The following is a 23,717-nucleotide window of genomic DNA, read 5'->3' as shown; positions in this document are numbered from 1 at the left end:
ACACTAGAAAGATGAGTCCTGGGCTGAAAGCATGCTAAGCAGACTACAAGGGCCCAGAGCAAACTGGCTAGGAAGTTTAATGTGAGATGCAGTTTTACAAGTAAGTGGGTGTAACCAGCTTGTTTAGGAGCCCAAGGCCCTGTGAGAAGTCAGCAAGCTCTAGATACAGCCTCCCCTTGAGTCACCACATCTATGTGACCCACCTCATCCTCCTTTTCTTCCCAGTGGAAATAAGCAGGTAATATCCAAATGCTAATCCCTCATTGAGATTCAGAAAGGGCACAGGTATGACATGTCAGAATTGGGAGCACAACCAGGTCTGGGCAAAAGATGGGAATCTCTTTGGAATGTGGTTGAGGGTGATTTTCTGAAAGGTGTATTTTGTGCTTATATTTTAAGCCAGAAATTCAAGAAAAATCCAGCACTGGGATGATAGCAACTTTTCTCTTTGGAAGACAAAACAAGCAATCACAAAGGAAGTATATATTCACCTTGAGCTTCAGCTTTTCTCAATATTTTACATGTATTGATTAGGGAAGGGATGATTATCAGTCCCATTTTACAGATGCAGGGACTGTGCTGAGGATTAGAGGTTTCAGTGACTTGTCGGTGACACACAACAGGGAAGTCATACAATGAAGACATCCATTCTACTTTCTGACACAAATATAGGATGTTTTCTTCTACACCATACTGCCTCTTGAGGTGGCAGCTCTAAGTGTGTCACTTCCTTATCCCCAAGGCTTCATGTGTTCAACTTTGCCGAAAGAATAAATTTCAAACTCCTTGCACATGGGCCCCCCACCCCTCCCATACCCACCCAAGAATCCCATCTTACTCCATAGTCATGGTGCAGTGAACATTCTGGAATTACAGAATTAGGAAAAATGAACATTTAAAATTGTTTTTAAGTATAGCAATAAAGTGAACCCAACACATAACTCTTAGTTTGCTAGACACTGCACTACATAGATAATAGCTATTCCTCATGAAAATTTGCAAGCTAATTACAAAACTGTTTTAGTTTGCTAAAGGGCTGCCTATGCAAAGTATCAGAAATCTCTTGGTTCTCATAATGGGGATTTATATGGGGTAAAAGCTTACAGTTCCAAGGCCATGAAATGTTCAAAGTGAAGTATCAGCACATATGCTTTCTCACCAAAGTCAGCTACTATTGATCCTGGTGTTGTTGCCATGTAGTGAGGCAAGATAGTCACTTCTCTCTGAAAGTCACCTCTTTCCCCCCCAGAAACTACTTCTCTTGGAGCTCAACTGTGAGCAACCATACACAGGGCTTTTCTCTCTCTGAGTCTCAGCTCTTTGAAACTCTTGGGGACTTCTATTTTTCTGCAGTCCTCTCTCTCATATGGCAGACTCAAACATGGCAGCTCCCTTTTCCCGTGTCTGTTCATCTCTGTGTGTCTGTTTATATCAGACCCAGTAAGAGGGCAGAGACTCAACCTGAGTTATGCCTCACTGATGTAGTCCAATCAAGTCCAATCCAAAGCCCTAAGTTGATTTTATCAAGTATCTAATCAAAGGTCCCTCAACAGAGTTTAATGCAATCAAAGGGTATCACATCCACAGGAAAAGATGAGTTTAAAAACATAATCTTTCTCTTTTACGGATGCATAAAATAATCTCTAGCTGCCACATACTCTTTATTTGATATATGAGGAAACAGAAGGGTTAACTCCCTTGCTGAAAGTCACATAGCCAGTAGAATGCAGAACTAGGATTCCAACCCAGGGTACTCTGACCCACAAGGACCATTCTCTTTCTATATGGGCTTTTAAAATTGACACAGATATGAAGGTCATATTCCTTTCCCTTCTATGAGAAAAAAATTATAAATCTTTCAAAATTTTACTTTGCTGCTGTGATTCCCAACCAGTGTTATTTAGTACACAGGGCTGTAGAGGTTTTAATGTTACCTAAGTTGTTGCTGTTTTATACAATATCTTTGGAAAAGAAATTTATCAATGAGTTCTTTGAGGAGTTATAGTATTTTGGACCTTGATTCTGAATGTTTTCATTTGTGTTCAAGGATGACTCATTCCTTTTCTTCTTACTGAAAAAGAAATCATGTATAGTTTTCCAATAGGGAAAAGTTTACTATGATATCTTTGTTGTTGGCCTGAGGTAAAACAAGGAAGCTGAGTGACTGGGAATAATGGAAAATCAAGTTAGTTTCTCTGGGACAAGCCCCCTGTGAAGAAAGACCCTGTTTCTAAGCCTAATATGCTCCAAGCTTGACATTTTTTAGAATTCTGTCAGGTTTGGATCAACATGAAAATGCCAGTACTCAAGACACTTCTTGTTGGGAATGTAAATATTCCCTACCACACAACTCTCACCACTGATGTAGACTGAGGCTCTGTTCCAGTTAGCTCAGTACCTACTCCCCTTCCTTAAAATGGAGGCTGGCTCAGGGTGACTGCTCCTTCTCCTATATTTCTGGTTAGGGACAGTGAAGTTACATTCGAAAATTCTATGTAAAAAAACAAACAACTAATAAAAACCAGGGCACCACTAATCTAGAACTAAGTGTTTTTGTTGATGCACTTCAAGAACAACTAATTGAAGGGCATTATGTCCTATTTTTTAGAGTGAAATATGGATATCTTACAGAAGGAAAAATACTTTATTAAAAATTAAAAAAAAGTTCAATAGTGTTTTCTTATTCTTCCTTTTTTTTCCTTAAAGAATTCAGTATAGTTAAGCATCAGATGGAAAAAGAAGTCCATGGCTGCCTTTAGGGCTAGGGCGTTCTATTTTATGACAAACTATTCTAATATACTTGCTTTTGTTGTTGTTTTAAAATATGAAAAAGGCAACGCTGACACACTGGACTCAAAAAACATTGTCACAGTCACTTCACAATTCAATTGTAGCTCTTAAACACGAGCTTGGGACTGACCTGTCAATATTTTTGCAAATGCTTGTAAAGCAGTGATGGTGTTTCCCAATACTAAAGCTGGCTACCTAGTCTTTCCCTCTTAGAGGGCTAGTCTTTCTCATATTTGAAGTTCTTAATGTAACCAGAGAATGCTTTCCCTAAGTGTCATGTCCCTGTTTGCCCCTTAGGGCAATGGCATTCTGACACTAAATTCCCTTTATGACACCCAAGAAAAGGTATTCTACCTAATAAATTAATGTAAATATTTTAGTACCTGCTGGAATACCTCAAAAACATTATTGCTGATTGAAAGATGATGAGTTCTGAGATTAAAAGGGCACAGGAAATGGTATCAATTGAAAAGCCTACTTAGTCCCCCTTTCTGAAACTTGTCCCTTCATCCATCCATCCATCCACCTACATAAATGGAACATCAATTGAAGTGCCCTGTACTGTTTTATATGCAGTTACAGAAATGAATCCTAGTCCTGCACAACATAAGCCTTTGCCCAGGACTAGCCCTGACTCCTATTTCAACATGTTCATCTGTCCAATATTTCCTGCTTTTAAGAGGAATCTGTGTTTGAATGGGTTGTAATTCCCAGTCTTGCAACCTACCTTCTTATTTGTGACTTACTAACCTTTCTCCAGGCTGTTCTATACTCTCTAACACATATTTTAATGCAGGAGTTAGGGGAAGGAAAACATAAGACAAACCTAATGTACAGGTGATGCAGTTGACGGCTAAAAAAATATCTACCTGGTCCTCCCAACAGTGCCTGAAGTCTCACCATTAAAGGATGCTTTTTTTTTTTTACCTTGAAGGTTTTGGTCTTAAGAGTTTTCTATTAAAATACAAAACCACAGAAAAGGCTTTTATCTTGCACCTGCATTTATAAAATATTTTATTATGAATGCTTCTAAAGCTAAAAAGAGAGGGTTAAAAAGAAAGGCTGTTGCATGCCAAGGACCAATTAAAAAATTTTCCTCAGGTCGGCTCTGAATCTAGGGAGTGGTGAGAAGCCCTTTAGAAAGCCTGCAGTACAAGGAAAAATTCTGTGACTAGACCATACCAGGGAGGAAATTCTCCGGTATACTATAGAAACTCTCACCTGGGAATAAGAGGATATTTGCGAGATATGATTTTTAAGGTAGAAGAGAAAATGGGAGTTTGTTAGTCCAGTTGTTATAGCTAAACTGTGGCTAAGTGATTAGGTTGAGGTCAGCAGAATATGTGGGTGCTGGCTGCCCCACCTCATAATCCAATGCTAAAAATGCCCCAGGTTATTGGCTCTGAAGTTTTTAAAGCTCCAGAAGCAGAAGGCTTCAAATATGAATTCCCTTAACCCACAGTACAGGGACTTTTTCCAAGGGGCAAAAAGGTCACATGTCAGGGAAAGCTTTAAGGGACTACATCTCCAGATTTTTAGCTCTCATATGCCCTCTTTTCCAAACTTCATCTATCTTATGAAGTGCCTGTGAAGCCTTTTCACAGTCACCTTCTTACTCCCACGCATCCTACTATGGTGCACTGCCCCAGGGATTCAAAACTCTGGAATTGCAACCTAAGGGACAGTCCAAAATACGGGTGTCATTGTTAAGAAAATGGGTGAATCTATTAATTGAGCAACACATCTGTTTGCACCTCAGGTGTTTGTTATTCTTTGCTTTTGATAACACTGGAAAAGGACTTTAAAGTAGTTATCAGGGAAGTGGATGTGGCACAAGTGATAGAGCCTCTGCCTACCATATGGGAAGACCTGGTTTGATCTCAGGGGCCTCCTGGTGAAAAAGAAAAAAGAAAGCGTGCCCATGCAGTGAGCCAGTGTCTGCACAAATGCCTGCATGGTGAGCATAAGTGCCCGCGTGAGTGCCCAAGTGGTGAGTGCAAGTGCCCGCGTGGTGAGCTCAAATGCCCACATGGTGAACCAGTGCCTACACGAGTGAGTCACGCAGCAAGATGAAGTGCAGCAGAAACCAGGAACTGAGGTGGCACAATTGACAGGGAGCCTCTTTCCACATCAGAAGTCCCCAGGATCAAATCCTGGTAGAATCCTAGAGGAGAGAAACTGAGAAGAGCAGACAACACAGACAGCAAAAACAGCAGGGTGGGAATAGGGGGAGGATGGAAAATAAAGAAATCTTTAAAAAAATAAAAAAATAAAAAATAGTAGTTATCAATTGGTTGATCATTAAATGGGTAAAGGCCAGTCCCAGCATGGCCTGCCACCATCCCTGGGACCCTAAATACATCCTATGCTCTGGACGAGGTGTGTTGGTCTGGCAGGATAAGCAGGTAAGGGGACTGCCGGTACATCCCTCTACTATTTTCCCAAGCATATGTAAATATTCACTGGAGACAGACTGATTCTGGTGGGCATGTTCTACGGATGAGAGGAGATGAGGTGCCTCACTGCAGCAGACAGACTAAGAGAGGGGTGCTGTGCATAGAACATCTCCCTGAGGTGGCCAGATTGAGTCCTGCTGGCTGTGGGGAACTGTCGCCCAGTAGTGAAGCTGACTTTGCTCTGTCTCTTCTCTTGTGAGTAAAACATCTCTGCGTCAGAGCTTGTATGAGCTGTGCCTTTGCTGGGGACCCTGACACCCGTACTGGAATGGACTGACATCTCTTTAGGTATCTCTCCTTCTGATAGACGTTACAAATAATTTTTGCTGATAGCTCTCTATGTGACCATTTTCTTTTGAAAGGAGTGGTATTGCTGAACAAAAACTCTTTCTGTGATGGATTGAAAAATAACCACCAATCTTTGTGGCATCTCTCATCATGAAGACTCCATTTTCCTATCTGTGACTTGCTTTGACCAATAGAAAATAGAGAAAGTAACAATGTTCACAAGGTTTCACTTACTTGCTGCCCTGAGGTCCCATGTAAGGAAGCCTGGGGTAAGCCTCCTTAAGATGAAAGGCCAACTGGAGAGGCCGCCCAGCTGAGCCAGTAACAATTGCCAGATATGTGAGTGTGGCCTACTTGGACCTTCCAGTCATCCCAGCTGCCAGGCGACCTCAGCTACACAAGGGAGGCCATGTGAACCGGACAGAAAAACCACCCAGCTAGGTTCAGGCCAAACTGCCATCCTACAGAATTGTGAACAACATGGGTTTTGTTTTAGGCCACTAAATTTTGAGGTGATCTATTATAGAGCAATGGATAACTGACATGCCTTTCATTTATCTACTTATATGAACAAGTTTTCTTAGCACTTACAACTTTAAAATAATAATTATAGTACTAAAAAAAGAATTAATGCTAACCTCTTTCTTATTAAATCAAGAAATAATCTGCACCATAGATATATGAATTATTTGAGAAAATAAAACCCAGCTCCACTCTTCTCTTGCTAAAATTCTTTTTTATTTTTGGTAACTTTATAAAAATTTAATATTTTTGTTATTAATGTTTTGTTCAACTGCAGGTTAATAATAATGGTAATAACAGAGAAAAATTTTTGATACTTTTGGGTCTTATGGCCACAGGAAAAAATGTTTCAATTTATATACATGTTTAATTACTAAGAAGTAAGAGCAGATGAAGATAAAATGAATTTTAAGCATAAAATTTATTAGTAAGATTCTGTAAAACCTGGAATAGAAATACTAGTTCAAAGAAAAAAGAGAATGATGTAATACTTTCAAGTGAAACAAAATCTTGTGCATATATTTTTTAAATGAATAACAGTGGGTATCAAATTGTTACGGTATTTAGACACCTTTGGGTTAATTTGAAAGAATAATTTATAATTCAGTTGAAATTACATTATTTGGTACTACTTAATCTTACGATGTTTAGTTAAAACTTTCAGTGTGTATTTAAATATATGCAAAGGGCTACATAGCTTTACAAAGTTGTTTTAAGGTTCAAATACAAGAGACATGGAAGACCCGCTAGTTCCAGCACGTGGCTTGGAGAAGCCCATAGCTAAGGTGGGCCTTGAGATAGATAAAGGTTTCCAAACTCAAATGTCCACAGGGGCCAGAAAGGCTAGTGGAAATCAGTGAAACAAGTCTGGAGGGCACTGGACAAACTGGAAAGCTCATGTCCTGTCTAAAGGACAACCATTATTGGGTATCAGGCCAGATGTTTCAAGAATTCTGACTTTCTGTGGGATAGCTATCTCTAAGCTTAAATGTTGGCTCTAAAGAATGTTAAGACATTTTGTGGGTCAAACTAAATACATTGCTGGGCTGAATCTGGCCTATGGGTCAAGTGTAAAATCTGCTGCAGATGCAATAGCATGTGGACTACTCCCTTTGATTTGACAATATTCTTCAACGTAAGATGTCTCAAGGGGTGGCGCTTGAATATTATATCTTTTCTAAAAATATAGGAAAGCAATGTTAGTCTGTTATTTTGGTCTTTTAAAGTATTTATTTCCTAATGATCTTAGTGAACTCTAAGGAATGCTAGGCTATATCTATAAGTAAGCAAGTCATTCCACACATTCCTGAACTGAATGCATTTAATACTTGTTATATATTTAGGACCCAGATCTAATTTGATTATGCTAAAAGAATTCATTTTAGTTTCCAGTGTTATAAGCTACATCAACAATTGACAATATTATTATAGTGCTGGAGACATACTCTACCCTGAGAATGATATATAATGTGAAAGTTTCTCTTCAGTCCTAACACTAACCAGCATTTTATGCAGTTGATCATTCCCTCCTTCATAAATTCCCCTTTTCTCTTTAGTTGTCTTTCTGACCATGCTACCGTTTCCTCTGTGGGATCCTCTTCTATTCACTCCTTAAATGTAGGTATTATCTAGGATTCTCTTTGTGTCTCCCTTCCCTCCCTCCCCTAACTCTTTTCTTCTCTTCTCTTCTCTCTCCTTCCACTCTCCCAGATCACACTTATTTATCCCTGTAGCTTTGACTGTACTGTAATGCATTTCCGATCATTACTCCCAGCCCCAATTTCTTGCAGAAGACCCAAACTTGAATATTTAGGAGCCTGCCAGACATTTTCACAAGGGTATCCCATCAGGCCTAATGACCAATATGTCCAATTCTTGAACCCACTAGATCTCCCCACAGCAAACAAACCACAAACACCCTATTCTTGTAGTATCCCAGGAGAAAAACATGAGCTTTTGCTGATTGTCTTCTCAGTTTTTCCTCAGCATTCCTCTTTCATTTCCACTATTCTGATCTGAGGCTTCAACCTCACTCCCTTGGACCCCTGTGATAACCTCCCAGCCTTTCTGATCCCTACCTCTGAATTTATTTCTTGTAGTTTAATAAGACTTATTTTGCCTCAAAAACCAGTGGGGAAATGTCACTCCTCATCTCAAAACATCCATGGACTTACTATGTTCTATAAAAATCCTAAATCTTTTGTGTGGTGTCCAAATAACATTTAAAAAAAAATAATTATTTCCAAACAGCATTTTAATGTCATACAAACCATCGGTAACTGCCCTGCTCCCCCAAAATGGGTCTGTCAACAAATGAGTTCAGGAAACACCAGTTTAAATACAGTAGATATATTTGGTCAGGGGATACCCTCATTGAGGAATAACTATTAATACTTAAAGTGGAGTGTTTGCTGAACCCCAGTTAGGAAACTACAGACGATTGTTAACAAGACAGTAAGCTACCTTTCAGGCCTTTCTTCTGCTGCCTCACTCACCTGCCTCTGCCTCTGCCTCTGCACATTATAGTACTTACTCTCCTCACACACAATGCTTCCTTAAGCCTCTGGGCTTTGGCTAATTCCATTCCCTTCATCTGGAATACCCTTTCCTACATCCTTACCTATTTAAAAACTATATATACCTCAAGGATCAATTGAGATGGATTTAAAAAAATTTTCCTTTATCTTCTCAATAACTAATAGCAATTTCCAATATTTATTTTACTCTTTCTTATGTCATGCTTCGTTGAATGCCTATACCTGTCAACAAACTCAGATTTTATTTATTCATTCACACATTCATTTGCTACTCAACAATAAAGGGTTAACAAGCACCAAATCTGTTTTTGCGTATAGGGATGAGTTCTCACTTATTACAGTAGGATTCACCATATTTAACAAAATACATGAAGGGCAGCATCACACACTGTCTGAGAGAATGACTCAGGAGGCAGGCCACCTAGATGTGCTTTGTGCTGCCACCATTTCCTTACTATGTGACTCTGGGAAAGTTACCTAAATCCCCTATAAATGAAAATAGTAATTCTTCCTACCTCTTAGGCTTCTGTGAAGAATAAATGAATTAATACTTCTAGTTAGAGAGTGACAGGAGTATAGTAAACAGTCAATAAATATTAGATACCACATACATTCAATATATATAAATGCCTAAATGTATCAGGCCAGCACAGGATTTATTACAGAGATGATACTAGGACTTCACAGAATTGAGAGCAAAGAAACTTCCTGTGACCAAATTGTCCTGTGAGAATTTATGCCTAAAGGCAAATAAGTTACGATGTTGATTGTTCTAGTTTTAGGACATGAAATATTTTATGAGCAGGGCCTGAGAATCTCATCATGCTACTTCTCTATTTAAAACTTTTTGAGTTTCCTTTTGCCATTAGGATAATGTCCAAAGATATTAACTGTTCTTCCATTATCTGGATTCTGTCAGTGTCTCCAATCTCAAGTCTCATCTTACCCTATATGCCCTATCTTGAGACTTAATACCTGTAGTCGAAGGCAGCAGATTGTTTGGTCGTTTATGGAGAAAACTTACTCCTCACCTCTGTTTCCTTCCATGAGGAGAAACCTTCCATTATTATAACAGTACTCCTGGCCTTTTTACTCTACCTTCTCAATGAGTAGAGCATCATATCTGATTGGTGAGTAGAAGCAGAGAGCAGGCATAAGAACCTTAGAAGCTCCCTCCCTCTCTTAGGGAATGGCCCGTGTGGTAGTGTGGGGTTTTTATGGACCCCAGAAAAGATCATGTCCTTAGAGCTAATCCAGTCCTATAAGGTAAACTTATTGTTGGTGGGACCTTTTGATTAAATTACTTCAGTAGGGCATGACCCAGAATGGATCTTAATTCTCTTATTGGAGCCCTTTATAAATAGGATGAATACAAAGAATGAGAGCGCGAAACCCAAAGAATCTGAGAGAGAAAGCCACAAAATCAAGAAGCTGACATCAACAGAACATGAGAGAGAGGAAGCCACTGAAGCCAGAAGCTTAGAGCAATAGAGGCCCAGAGGAGAGGGGAGAGATCAGCGGACGCCCCATGCGCCTCGCTAGGTGCCATGTCATATGAGAATGCAATCCAGGACCATCAGCAGCCAGTCCTCAGGGAGAAAAGCATCAGCTGATGAAGCCTTGATCTGGACATTTTCACAGACTCAGAACTATAAGCTTCTAAGTTAATAAATCACCATTGTAAAACCCAACCCATTTCAGGTATATTGCTCCCGGCAGCTTTTAGTAAACTAAAACAGCCTGCCTGCAGAATGCCTCTATCTTGCTCTGCCTGTCTATGCCACATATTTTTCAGGGGCAGAATCTGCCCCGTAAGGAGTGGCATGTGATTTTCCAGCACTGGAGGGTGGGGTGGGTGGGCTAATCAGCCTGCAGGTAAAACTTAATTGTCCCACATCAGGTTTTTCAGTAATATAAGAGCTAGTTTGATATCCTGTGTCTCTCTCTTAGTTGGTTCTGAAATCAGATGAGGAACAGGAATATCACCAATAGTGTCCCCCAAACATCATCTCGTGCCTCTGTGTTGCTGCTCATACATATTTCCTCTGCCTCCTTCCTGCTCTCCAAATTTGACCACCTAGAAAATATAGAATCATCTTTCAAGACTCATTTTATCTTTAGCTTCCCATTTGAAGCCTTTCTTAATTGTTTACATCCCTACCTTGCAAACATTTGTATCACCACACTCATCTCTTTATTACCCACTACCTCTCTCCTAAACTATAAATTCTTTCTAAGTAGTGATTTGTTTATCTATACATAGATGTTAAGATCATGCTCTGTGTGACAATTTTTATATGCATGTTTTATGAGCAGAGAGATAGATTTCCTTTGTTCTAAACAGTTTTGAAGTTTAGAAGTTTGTACAGCAAAGTTTGTAGAGCAAACAGCTTTGGAAGACATAAAGAGAGTCTCCCTACAGAGCAGAGTGCTAGCTTACTTACTGTCCAGTGTAGTAATGTTTCTCTCTTTAGCAAAGGTCAGAGAGGTTTGCTTACTATCCCTTATAAGATAATTGGGTTTCCTAAACTCAGGTCTCTCAGCTATGTTGTAAATTGACTATATGTGTGGCATCCACCAGGGCTCCTTGTGTCACCCCCATGAGACTTAAAGGGAAAAGGGAACCAATATAAACAGGAAGCTCATGTTGCTTATTGTGCTGAGAGCAATAAAATCCTTTGTCTCTGACCTACAAGTCTCATGTTTTTGCCAGAAACCATGAAACCATGGCTAACTTATTAGCTTGAAATTGGGTAAAATCTCAGACCCTTCATATTTCTTAAAAAGTCACTGGAACATAGGACTCATTCCATTGACATATTAATCTAATCACTTGAAAATAACATCTATTAATATATTTTTTAAAGATTTTTGTTTATTTATTTTTTCCCCCTTCTTGGCCTCCTGCCCTGCTGTTTTTGCTATGGTTTTCTTCTCTTCTCATTTTCTTTCCTCTAGGATTCACCAGGATTGTTCCTGGAGACCTCTGATATGGAGAGAGGTTCCCTGTCGATTGCGTCCCCTCAGTTCCTGGTCTCCACTGTGCTTTACCTTGACTTGTCTCTCTTTTGATGCATCATCATCTTGCTGTGTGTCTCACTTGTGTGGACACTGGCTTACCACCTGGGCACTCGTGTGGGCACTAGCTCACCATACAGGCACTTGCGTGGGCACTGGCTCACTGCACGGGCACACTTTATCTTCTTTTTCACCAGGCCCCAGGGATCGAACCCAAGACCTCCCATATGGTAAGAAGAAGCTCTATCACTTGAACCACATCTGCTTCCTATTAATATTTTGTTCTAAATTCTGTTTCTAGTCTTTGGTGCTTATCATACATGTGTAGTAAATGTGTAAATACCATATACTTATCAATCAAAAGGTATATTACGGCTGCTATGATTATACCTATTCTGTTTTAACATTTAAAAATAGGCAACAGAGGAACAAATAGGAATAACAGATTTATGGAACTTGAAGGCAGAAGACCTTGATTTGATTCCTCATTCTTACACTCACTAGTTGCAGGATCTGGCCAGGTAACTTAGGCATGCTCAGATTCAGATGACTCTCACATGTGCTTTGCCATTGGCAGAGGAGCCAAGGATTGCTGACAGCCAGTCTTTGGGAAGAAAGCATCACCTTCATAGTACCTTGATCTGGACATTTTCTAGGCCTGAAACTATAAGCTAATAAATTCCCAGTGCTTAAAGCCAAACCATTTTGTGGTATTTGCTTGAAGCCACCAGGAAACTAAAACAGATTCAAAGGAAGATCCAATGAAATATTGTGTGTGTTGGTACTTCAAACACTAGAGAGCTATATAATGGTTACTGTGTTGCGCTTAAAAGGTTTTTATTCAAAGGTGTTCCATATGAAGGTCTCTTTGGCATGGAAGAAGCAAAATTCCCTCCATGAGATGCCTATCAGATTATCTCATACTGAATTTTTCTCAATAGTATCTGGGGGCCCTAGCAAAAGGTCAGGACAGAGATATTTACATTTAGAATAGAGTATGCATTTTTCTTAATAAAGATTATAAATTATTTTTAGGTCTTGTTTTATTTGGTGCCAAGAACAAAATATCCTAGAATTTGGCTGGGATTAGGAATGGGTCATGAGAATCAGGATGTGCTAATAAGCATGACTAAATTGTACCTCTTTTGGGACTTCATGGGGAAAGGTATAACTTGTAGCACAACAAGAGTGCTTACCTCTAATGAGGTTTGCGAGTTTATACATACCAGTCTTTAAGGCAAATATCAAGTCATCAAACTCCTGGGATTCCTCATCAGCTATCAGTGACCCTGGCCCATATCCTCCAGATGAAGGGAATGTGGCGCCATTTTGTGGACTTGGCTTCAAATCAGGACTGGCCTGACCGGCTTGTTGGAAGGATGCTCTCTCCCAGTCAGGTGGCACCTTTTTAGGTAGGGGGAGGGGAGGTGAAGAAACCGTAATAGGAATGCATAAATATTCACTTTGAAAACGATATTAACAATTTATCTCTGCAACTCTTTACAAAAACTTGGAATAAAGGCTGTTGAACTACTTAAAATCAAGACCTTTAATTTCATGTGTTTCTTATACAGTAATGTCTTTTCATGAGACAATCTAATCTAGTGATTTAAACAATTTCCCTATTAGGATTACTTGGAGATTTCTGTACTGTCTTGTGTGGAAAAGAAAACTCCTGTTTTGTTTTTACTAACCCAATTAATTATTTCTTATATGATTTTTAATCAAAAACTCTAAAAATACAGAAGAACTGGTGAAGGAACTTTCCTAATCCTTAGTCAAATATACAACATAGGATTTAAAATATAGTAAAGATCTGTAAGGACACAATGAATTGAAAAAAAAAAAAAAGAGTTGTTTCATAACAACATTTCCCCATTTTTAATTAAGTGATTAAAAATATTTTTTTTCCTGAAATGATAAAATGCATTCATTTCCTTCTAGGTTACTGATACTGACCCCTAATCCTTCCTTTCCTATCCTTTCCTCCTATGCACAGCTTTTCAGAATTTCTGACAGTCCCTCATTGGCAGCTGGATCAAAGCCAATTCTAAGCCTCTGAGGAATGTAGAGCACATGTTGGGCTATGCCATTGTGCAACACCCAGAATGAATGCTGAAGCAGTGGCTTGGACCCAGGAAACACTGTCACAGCTGTGCTCTCCCAATATAAGGTTTTCTGAGAGATTGTGGGGACACCTCATATTGAGAAAAGTGACTGGTGGTCTTTAAAAATAAACTTGAGAGGAGAGGATAACTTGAAAAATTTCAGTAAGAAGTTGAGTATCTAAACCAGCACTGTCCATTTGAACTTTCTGCAATGATACAAATATTTTATAACTGTGCTTTCCAGTAGACAGCTACTGGAGACATGTGCTATTGAGGGACATGTGGCCAGTATGATTGGGGAAATGAGCTTATAAATTTATTAAATTTTAATTAATTTAAGTTTAAATAGCCACATGTGATGAATGGTTATTGTATTGGACAGTTCAGATCTAGACATTGCTAGATTAGAAAAACATTCAAAAAGACAAAAATATTTTTTAAGTTTCACTCCTGGGTTGCTGCTTTTAAAAATATCTGCATCTCTGTGGGTACCAATTGCAATGTTAAAATAATTCAGTTGCTAAAGACATCCTGATATTTAAATACTGCACTTAATTTGTGATCACTTAATATCAACCTGGCACATACACGATTACTTGCTACATTGCTTTGGAGGATAAAACTAATCTCCCTATGGGCAAGTATCTGCATCTATCTATAATGCTTATCATCTACCTATCCATGTTCTATCTATTACCTATCTATAAACTATTTCCTTCTCAGATAAACGTTCATTGATTTGCTGCCTTTTTCAGTATACAAACACAAATATTGCCCTTAGCTCCTTAATACAGAAAAGACTCTTTGAGCTATGTGTTATGGTAGCCAAGCAAATCTCAGGCACTGCAGAAATTGTCAGGGATTTATATTACCAACTGTTCCCACCCAAATATCTTCAGGCACATTTTAAAATATGAAGAGTGGTCCCAGTGCTATGCGCAGCCTTACTGACTGGCTACTGGCAAGGTTACTTAAACACACAAATCAAAATGATATGGACAGAATGCAGAGAGCAATGAAAAGTAGATTTTACAGAGGAAATCCTGGCTGGATTTTCTCCTAGTATTGCCGAAGTACTCTTCTGAGCTTTTGTTCTGAAATATTTCCTGGCATTTAAATTAAAAGGAGTTTTGGTGTTTTTTTTTTTTTTTTTCACTCTTTGCTGAGATTGAAGTAGTGTATTCGAATGTGTAAAGGAAGAGAGTTACAAAGGTACTTTTTTGTATTTCCCAACTGTTAGACCACATAGTGAGCAGGGCGGAGAAGAAAGAAGAATTAGGCGTGGTATCACGGTAAGCAAATCAAATACCACATCAGAGTATCTCAGAGTACGGAAGGATTTAAAGTTCATCTAGTTTCTTTTATCTTGTACCCTTTTGAGACAGATAGGATGTCAATATGTGTGTGCACGTGTGTGTGTGCACGTGTGTGTGTGCATGTGTGTGTGTATGTGAGAGAGAGAGAGAGAGGAGCTAAGGCCAGGCACCTCCTCCATAGCACCGATAAGATTCTGGGTGGACTTGCTGATTTCCCCTCCGGCAGGAGGCATTCCACTCCCGGGCGTGAAGAAGGCAGTGCTGGGCCCCGGGTGCCCGCCATTCACTTCCACTGTGTAGCTGGCCTTCATGGGGCAGCACACCTGGTTGTGTAGAATGAAATAAACCACAAAAACGTAAAGTCCCTGCAAAAGAAAAGAATGGCAACAGGTCAAATGAAGTCTAGCTAGAATGGCTGAAGAATAAACAGAAAAATCAGCACAGCTGATTCTCTGCAAGTGTCTCCAAATTTTACCCAAAGCTGAGCATTATATGCTAAGAGACTAGCAAGAAGCCACTGTACATTTCAGGATGCAATAAAAACAGTTAATCAATTATCATTTAGGAAAATTGCTCTCTCACTAACAAATCTTTTTTTTTCTTGGTTGAAACCTAAGTAACTGCCATCTAGTCCAAATATTACATGAAGACTGAAATGCAGAAGTATATCCAATTAGGGGATAGATTTGTTTTAAAAAGCAAACCTCTTGCTCTCCAAAAAAATTACACTCTTTTTCCATCTATCTCAATTGTTCTCATTTTTTGTTAGCAAAGTAGTTGAAGCCCACTTTAGCTTTTACTTCAGTCCAGTAGTAAATTTCAGGAACGACAGCAATAACCAAGCCTCCTGATTTCATTTATATATTCTACCTACTTATATCATTTAGAAATAGAATCACTGTGTAGGGATTTTGAGGAATCCTGGGATTGTGTAATACTTAGCATGCCTTGCTTCTCAGTTAAGTGCTACATAAGAAAAACAAAACTATCCTGTGCCTTCTTAAAGCCCTGCTGTCCCTTTAAATTCTTTTGCAACATGTTGACAATTGCTCTGCTTCCGTGTCACATACAGCAAGTCAAATTTTGTATTTGTGTTCCCGACACTGCCTACACTGGCTTTCTTTCATGATTTCTACAAGGGATCTACTGTATACTTCTAATAGTGCTTCTATAAAGCTTGGTAATTTTGACCTTTACATTCAGTCAATAAAATACGTTAAATTGTGCCCTTTGTGTCTATTATTCCTGGTGTTTAAGTTTTAGAAACAAATAATCCCCTTAGTTACTAAAATACTTAAATTAATCCACTAAAATAAAAGCAAGACACAGTTTACTAAAGAAAAAGAGTTAATGTGAAGATTTTTTCAGAAAACACAAGTATCTTCATTTTGTGAACTTTGTGTTTCCCCATAAGTCCTAATATTTCTAGAAGTATAGAAGCAATAAAATGCTTGTGGGTCTGAAACTTAGAACTGTCGGTATAAATAGTCAAAAGTCTATTAAAAAATGGGGTTTAAGAATTATAAGCAACTTTAATATAAAATGAAATTGAAGGACAGTCTCCATGATGTGCATGCTAGCATCTGATCTCTGTGCTCTCTGGAATACAGTCATAAATTAGGCCTTTCTCCCCTTAGTACTGGAACGACCCCTTATCAGGTTGCCAGATAGTCTAAATAATCAACAAATATTTTTAAAAGTCATTTGGTCAATGGTTAAAATATTTTAAAATGAAAGTGTTCTAGCTATGATATAAAATTGGTAACAGAATTGTTTCCTTTTGAATTAGGGTTTTGTGGTTTTTTTGGAAACAACATTGATATTCTAAATGATACAGAGTAATATAATTAGTTTCACCTGTAGATGACAGTGTGACCATTAGCAGAAACAAATTTTCCTGAAAACACACTTTTAAAAGTTTTCTTGTACAACTAATATTTCACACGGGCATGACTTAGTTACACTGGCCATAGCAAAAGACAATGACAGGAAAAAAATAAAACTGTCTGCCTTAAAAATTGTGTGAATGTCACTGATTTATTTCATCATTTCTCTAAGGGTTGTGAAGCAATATGATAAAAGCTAGATGAGGAAACAATAACCATGCATTGAAATTCATCTCTAAGGACCTATTTGTTGAAACAGTACATTCTCTCGTTTGTTTTTATATCTAGCCTTTGGTGAGTCAGGAAAGGAACCGCCTGCTGAAAATAACTTGCATCTGAAAACTGCATGTTTTTTTCTTAAAAGTATAGAGATATACAGTAAATACTCTGAATCTTTTAGATGTGCCCCAGGAAACATAATCACCCTCAAATGGAAAGAAAAGAATGTTTAAATGCAGATTGAATGACATTTGCCTGTGCCCAGATCAAGTTGGGCAAATATAGAAAAAGGACCTTCATTATCCAAAGTACTCAGCTGTGGAGGTTTCTGACCTCAGAGTAATAACAAGTCCCTAGTCCAATACTGCGTGTTAAATCTCAGGCTCTCCTTTTTATGCTAGTCTGTAAAAGAACTTTAAAAGAGAATCCAGAATCTCTAATTTTCAACAAGATACTGTGGAACACCCACTGTATGCCCAACTAGGCATTGAAATGCAAGGATAAACCATTTGGCTGCTATCTTTTTAAGTTGCTCACAATACAATGTTCTGCAACATAATAGATTAACTACTTTAGAAGTAGGAGACATATAATCCATCAGTTTTTCCTATTTTTCCCCTAGTGAGGGCTCACAGAGAAGAGAATTCCTTCCTACCTTCCATGCATTACTGTTTTGATTATTGTTGGTTCTCCTACCACAATCATGAAAAATGCTTTCAAAGGTCTTTAGTTAGAATGTATCCATATTGATTATGCTGAATAAGGTCAAATATATATTTCTTTATTTTCTAGTTTTTATTATGGTAACAAATAGACAACATAAAAATTTACCATTTTCAAGTATATAATTTATTGATATTAACTTATTCACAATATTATGTTACCAATACCACTATCCATTACCAGAACCCTTCCATTACTCCAAACAAAAACTCTGTACCCATTAAGCATGAACTCCCCATTCTTCACACCCTTACAACTCCCTCCCCCTGGTAAATTATTACTGCAATTTTTTTTTTAAGATTTATTTTATTTATTTATGTCCCCTCCACACACACTATTTGCACTTACCATATCTGTACATCTTCCTTGTTTCTTTAGGAAGCACTGGGAACTGAATCCAGGACCTCTGTAAGGGGAGAGAGGCGCCTAATCATTTGAGCCACTTCCGTTCTGTGCTTCGTTGTGTCTCTCATTGTGTTTTTCTTGTTGCTTCAGCTTACCATGCCTGCCCATTGCATCAGCTTACTCTCTTCTTTAGGAGACACCAGGAACCGAACCAGGGAGCTCCTGTGTTAGGCAGGAGCTCAATTGCTTGAGTCACATCAGCTTCCCACTAATGTACTTTTCTTTTCTTTTTTAGAGATTTATTTTATTTATTTCTCTTCCCTTCCCCCCCGCCCCAGTTGTCTGTTCTCTGTGTCTATTTGCTGTGTGTTCTTCTTTGTCCGCTTCTCTTGTTGTCAGTGGCATGGGAATCTGTGTTTATTTTTGTTGCATCATCTTGTTGTGTCAACTCTTCGTGTGTGCGGTGCCATTCCTGGGCAGGCTGCACTTTCTTTCACGCTGGGCAGCTCTCCTTATGGGGCACACTCCTTGTGCGTGGGGCTCCCCTATGTGGGGGACACCCCTGTGTGGCATGGCACTCCTTGGACGCATCAGCACTGCACATGGGCCAGCTCCTCATGGGTCAAGGAGGCCTGGGGTTTGAACCACAGACCTCTCATGTGGTAGACGAACGCCCTAACCACTGGGCCAAGTCCACTTCCCTAATGTACTTTTCTTCACTGTTTTTTCTTTCTGCTCTTCAGACTGAATAATTTCAATTGTCTTATCTTCAAGTTCATAGATTTGTTCTTCTGTCAGCTCCAGTCTGATATTGGACCCCTCTAGGGAATTTTTAATTTCTATTACTGATTACTATGGTTTTCGGCTCTGTTTGGACCCTTTTCATAATTTCAATCTATCAATAGTCTCTTTGTTCCTGATATCCTTTAGTTGTCTATGTTTTCCTTTAGCTCTTTGAGAATATTTAGAAATATTTTTAAAAAACTGTTTTCTGGTATATATTAGGTCTGGTCCTCCTAACAGATGGTTTCTAATGTTTTAATTCTCTCCTTTGCTTAGGCCATCACTTCTTGTTTCTTTGCATGTTTTAAAATCTTTTGTTGAAACCTGGACATTCTGCTATTTTAGAGATGCTACTGCTGTAATTTAGCCTCTGAGGCAGCTGTTCCTTAAGCTTGCACCAGCCATCCAGCCATCCAGCTAGTGTTAGACAGGACTTTCCTTGCATGCCAGGGGATAACCAAAGAAAGAGAGAGAGAGAGAGAGAACATACGTTTGCCAGTCTTTGTTGATTGGCCTGTGAGTGTTCTCCTTAGGAGTTTATCCATACAATGAGTTTAGAGAACAGCTCCAGGCCAAAGCATGTGGACCTTCCTGAATCTTTCTGCAACTGCATCTTGTCTTGGCAATGCACTTGTGGTCCCTTTCCCCTTCCTCTTTACATGGATTTGAATGTTCCCCCTTTTCCTAGGAAACAGTTACTCTGCTCTCTCTGGAATTGGGACCAGGGACCCACACTGAGAATATGGGACAGCTCTATGCAGAGCCAGTGAGGGGTGGAGGAGAGGCCAACCAGGGCACCATGAAGTCCTACCACTTTTAAAATGCATTTTTGCTGATTCGTTGCTCACCCTGCTACTGTAAATTCTTTAACTTTTCTGCAGCTTTGAGAAAGATATTTCTGTCAGTTCTTGATGGTTGTTCAAAGTTTTCGTTGGGGGATGGAGTCCTGAAGCCACTATTTTCATTGAGGCAGGCCTTCATTCCTTTAGATGGCTGAATAATATACCCTTGTATGTACACCACATTTTATTTATCCGTTCATCTGTTGATGGACACTTGGGTTGCTTCTACCTTTGGCTATTGTGAATAATGCTTCTATGAACAGTGGTATACAAATATCTGTTTGAGTCCCTGCTTTCAATTTTTTGGGGTATATACCTAGAATTGGGATTATCCAGTTATAAAGTAATTCTATATATCACTTTCTGAGGAACTGTCAAACTATTTTCGACAGGAGCTCCACCATTTTGCACTCCCATCAATAGTTTACTAAGGTTCCTATTTCTCTGTATCTTTGTCAACACTTGTTATTTTTTATTTTCCATTTTTAAAGTAATAGTTAGTGTGTGTTACTTTTAGACAGAGGAAACTCTGGGTCAGAGCTCTCTTTCTGATAAATACTCATATATCAAAAGATAAGAAGACAATTATTAAGTCATGCTTCAGCAAATTCATCTCCAGATGAGATCCCCATTTGTTCAGCCTTTCCTTTTGGGTCTTGTTCTATAGTGCTTCATCTCTGAGATTTTTAAGGTTCTTCATGCTTCTGTTACATTTCAAAGCATGGAGAATTAATCAGTGCTGACACTTACTTATCAGGAAACAACTACTTCTGATTAGATAGAAGGAACTGCACATTCATTTTTGTAAAGTGACAAGATTTCAAACCCCTTATTCTTCTATACCACTACCTTTGAGAGTTCCTAGATTACAAAATTTTCAGAAGTACAAATCGAATTAGGACTAGGACTTAAGGATATGGAAGACAGAAGGTGGTCATAACAGTACTGAGATGGAACTAAAAAATGTAGATCAGGTTTGGAATCTAAGAATAATTTTTAAAAAATATTCTAATGAAAAATGAAGAAAAGAATATAGCTGGAATGAGCTTTGAATGAGAAAAAGTTGAAATTATACAAAAATACTAAATTCTACTGCAATTATTTAAATCTTATTATAACTGTAAATACTTCTAAAAATGGTCTTTCTTCAGCATCCTTTAAATTGCCTTTTGAAAACAATGCTTCCAACATTTAGTATTCAGATAGCTCAGTTAACCACTGTATGGATTAAGCTTAATTATTTATACAATGGAAGATGACCAAAATATAGTGCTTATGATGATGGTAAGGGAAAACTAGACAACCAAGTGCCAATAAAAATAAGAGAGAAGGGCACTTTTCTGTGGGAAGCTAAATTGAATCTCATACATTTTGAAGTGAAAACATATATTTTAAGTACTAGACTGGGGATCAGGAGAGAAGGAAGGGCTAGAGATACTGTAGAAAATAGCTGTTTGTGGTAAAAAGCTGAAGCCATATGCGTGTGTGATTTTTTAAAAGAAAGACTCTGTACAGTTGGGGAACTTGAACAGGAAGAAGAACCAGTGAAGTAAACGAGGAACAACTGACTACTAAGGAGGGTCAGATAAGAAGACTGTATCAGGGGAGCCAAGAGAAGATTTTGTTCCAGAAGAACGAGGTGGTCCACACATTGTCAAAAAACAGACATCAAGGAGAAGAAGGACTGAAAGGAGGCATTTGTTTATTTCAGATATAATTAATATCTTTGGGAAAAACAACTACCAAAGAGTGCTGAGAATAAACTGAAATTGATATAATATAATATAATATAATATAATATAATATAATATAATATAATATAATATAATATAATATAATATAGTATAATATAGTATAATATAATATAATATAATATAATATAATATAATATAATATAATATAATATAATATATAATCTCATTAAGCAAAAGGTATTTTTAGGTTAGAGGAATAATCTCTCATAACATTAGATCATCCAGCTTGATAACTATATTTTAAAATAGAATGGAAGTGTTTTATTGTTCCTACCCCATCTGTTTCATTCATTGTTTTTCTTATTTCAGAGCAAAAGGCTATATAGCACAAGGTTCAACTCCTTCAAACTAAAAATTGTATCAGGTGTTCCTCAGAAGAAAGATACTAAACACACACTGCACATTTCCCATGCTCTCTGCTGCAATACTAATACAGGCATGTCTTTCTGTAAATTTTATGTCGTTTCTAACACCAAGAACCCTTCTAGAGATGCCAAACTTTTGTAGCCCTTACTTATTCCTGCCCTACAAGTTGCTGAAGGCAGCTTGGCAGCCATCCTAATACACATTTCTACTGGACTTTTAAACTTTTTACATTACTTTTAAAAGGAAAAAAATAATCTACTAAACTTTTAAGAGAATAATCATTTAATTATAATTTGATTAATTAAATATCAAAGATGATCTAAATAACCTTGTTCAGAAATATTCTTATATGAATTAATTCCAAAACAATGAAAGAGTCTGTGAATATTTTTATAGAAACGTGTAACCCAACATACTATGCTTTGTTTCAGGTATAAATCATGCACTGATGTTATGAAAAGAGGTTTATCACTGCGATTGGCAAAATTGACAAATTCTGGGAAGTCTCACAGCAGATAAAGAGTCCTTTGAAATATCACACATCTTTGGAAACTGCATTTAAAGACTGGAGATAACATAGCATTGAAAGAGAAATTAAATAATTCTGAGTATTAAGAAACAGAATATATATCATCAAATATTATTTATTGTACAAATATGTAATTTGTAAAAAGTACAAATAAGAGGTTGTTTTGGCAGAGGGGCACAGGAACAGTGCATTTAAAGATTATTGAAGATATGTTGTTATCAAATCAAATATGACTGGTAGATTTAGGATGTTAAATTTTAACCCCATGCCATACAGAAAATCTCTGAAAAATATTTTCAGAAAGAAAAGAGAAAGGACTGATGGTATAATACAAATGAACAAATAAATTGGAAATAGGCATTAACAGAAAAATTGAGGGTCACAAAAGGACTACAAAGAAAAAATAGCAAAATGGCAGAAGAAAGTCCTGCATTAACAGTAGTTACTTTAAATGTAAATGGAATAAACTTTCCATTCAATAGACAGAGATTGGAAAAATGGATAAAAAAGTATAACCCAACCATCTGTTGTTTACAAGAGATTCACCTTAAATTCAGAGACATAAGTAGACTGAAAGTGAAAGGATGAAAAAAAAAAACACACACACAATAAAAAACCCCACACACTATATAAGCAGTAACCAAAAGAAAGCTGGGTAGCTATACAAACATCAGATAAAATAGAAATAAGTCAAAAACAGTTTGAGAGACAGAAGTCATTATATACTGATAAGGGGACAATTCAACAAAAAGACAGGACAATTATACACACACATGCACTAATGGCAGAGCCTCCAAAAGATATGAAGTGAATATTGACAGATTTGAAGGGAGAAATAGACAATTCTACATTAGTAATAGATTTCAATGCACCACTTAAACATGGATAGAAGAATGGATAGAAGAACAATAAGAAAAGACTTGAAAGATACTCTAAAGCAGCTAGACCTAACAGATATATATAGAACACTTCACCAGCAGCAGCAGAATACACAGTCTTGTCTAGTACACATGGAACATTCTCCAGGATAGACCACATGTTATGCCACAAAACAAGCCTCAATAAATTAATTATACATATATGTATATATGTGTATATAAATCATATCATGCGTTTTCTCCATCCATAAGGGAATGAAGCTAGAAATAAAAACAGTGAGAAGTAGGAAATTCACAAGTAGGTGGAAATTTAACAATGTACTTTTATACAGCCAATAAATCAAAAAAAGAAAGCAT

At 37.8% G+C, this 23,717-nt stretch overlaps 1 protein-coding gene across 1 annotated transcript in view; it reads right to left on the bottom strand.

Annotated features, from left to right (window-relative positions):
- Window positions 1-23,717, bottom strand: part of ADGRV1 (adhesion G protein-coupled receptor V1) — a 685,020-nt gene that overhangs the window by 3,287 nt on the left and 658,016 nt on the right. The window contains exons 88-89 of the mRNA XM_058276109.1: window positions 15,206-15,400; window positions 12,838-13,015 (exon numbers count right to left, since the gene is read on the bottom strand). Coding sequence (XP_058132092.1) covers window positions 12,838-13,015; window positions 15,206-15,400 — 373 coding nt within the window. The remainder of the gene's footprint in view (window positions 1-12,837; window positions 13,016-15,205; window positions 15,401-23,717) is intronic.

The sequence above is a fragment of the Dasypus novemcinctus genome, chromosome 2, assembly GCF_030445035.2.
Source record: "Dasypus novemcinctus isolate mDasNov1 chromosome 2, mDasNov1.1.hap2, whole genome shotgun sequence".
In the NCBI taxonomy this organism is placed as follows: Eukaryota; Metazoa; Chordata; class Mammalia; order Cingulata; family Dasypodidae; genus Dasypus; species Dasypus novemcinctus.
This window is presented reverse-complemented; position numbering and strand designations above follow the sequence as displayed.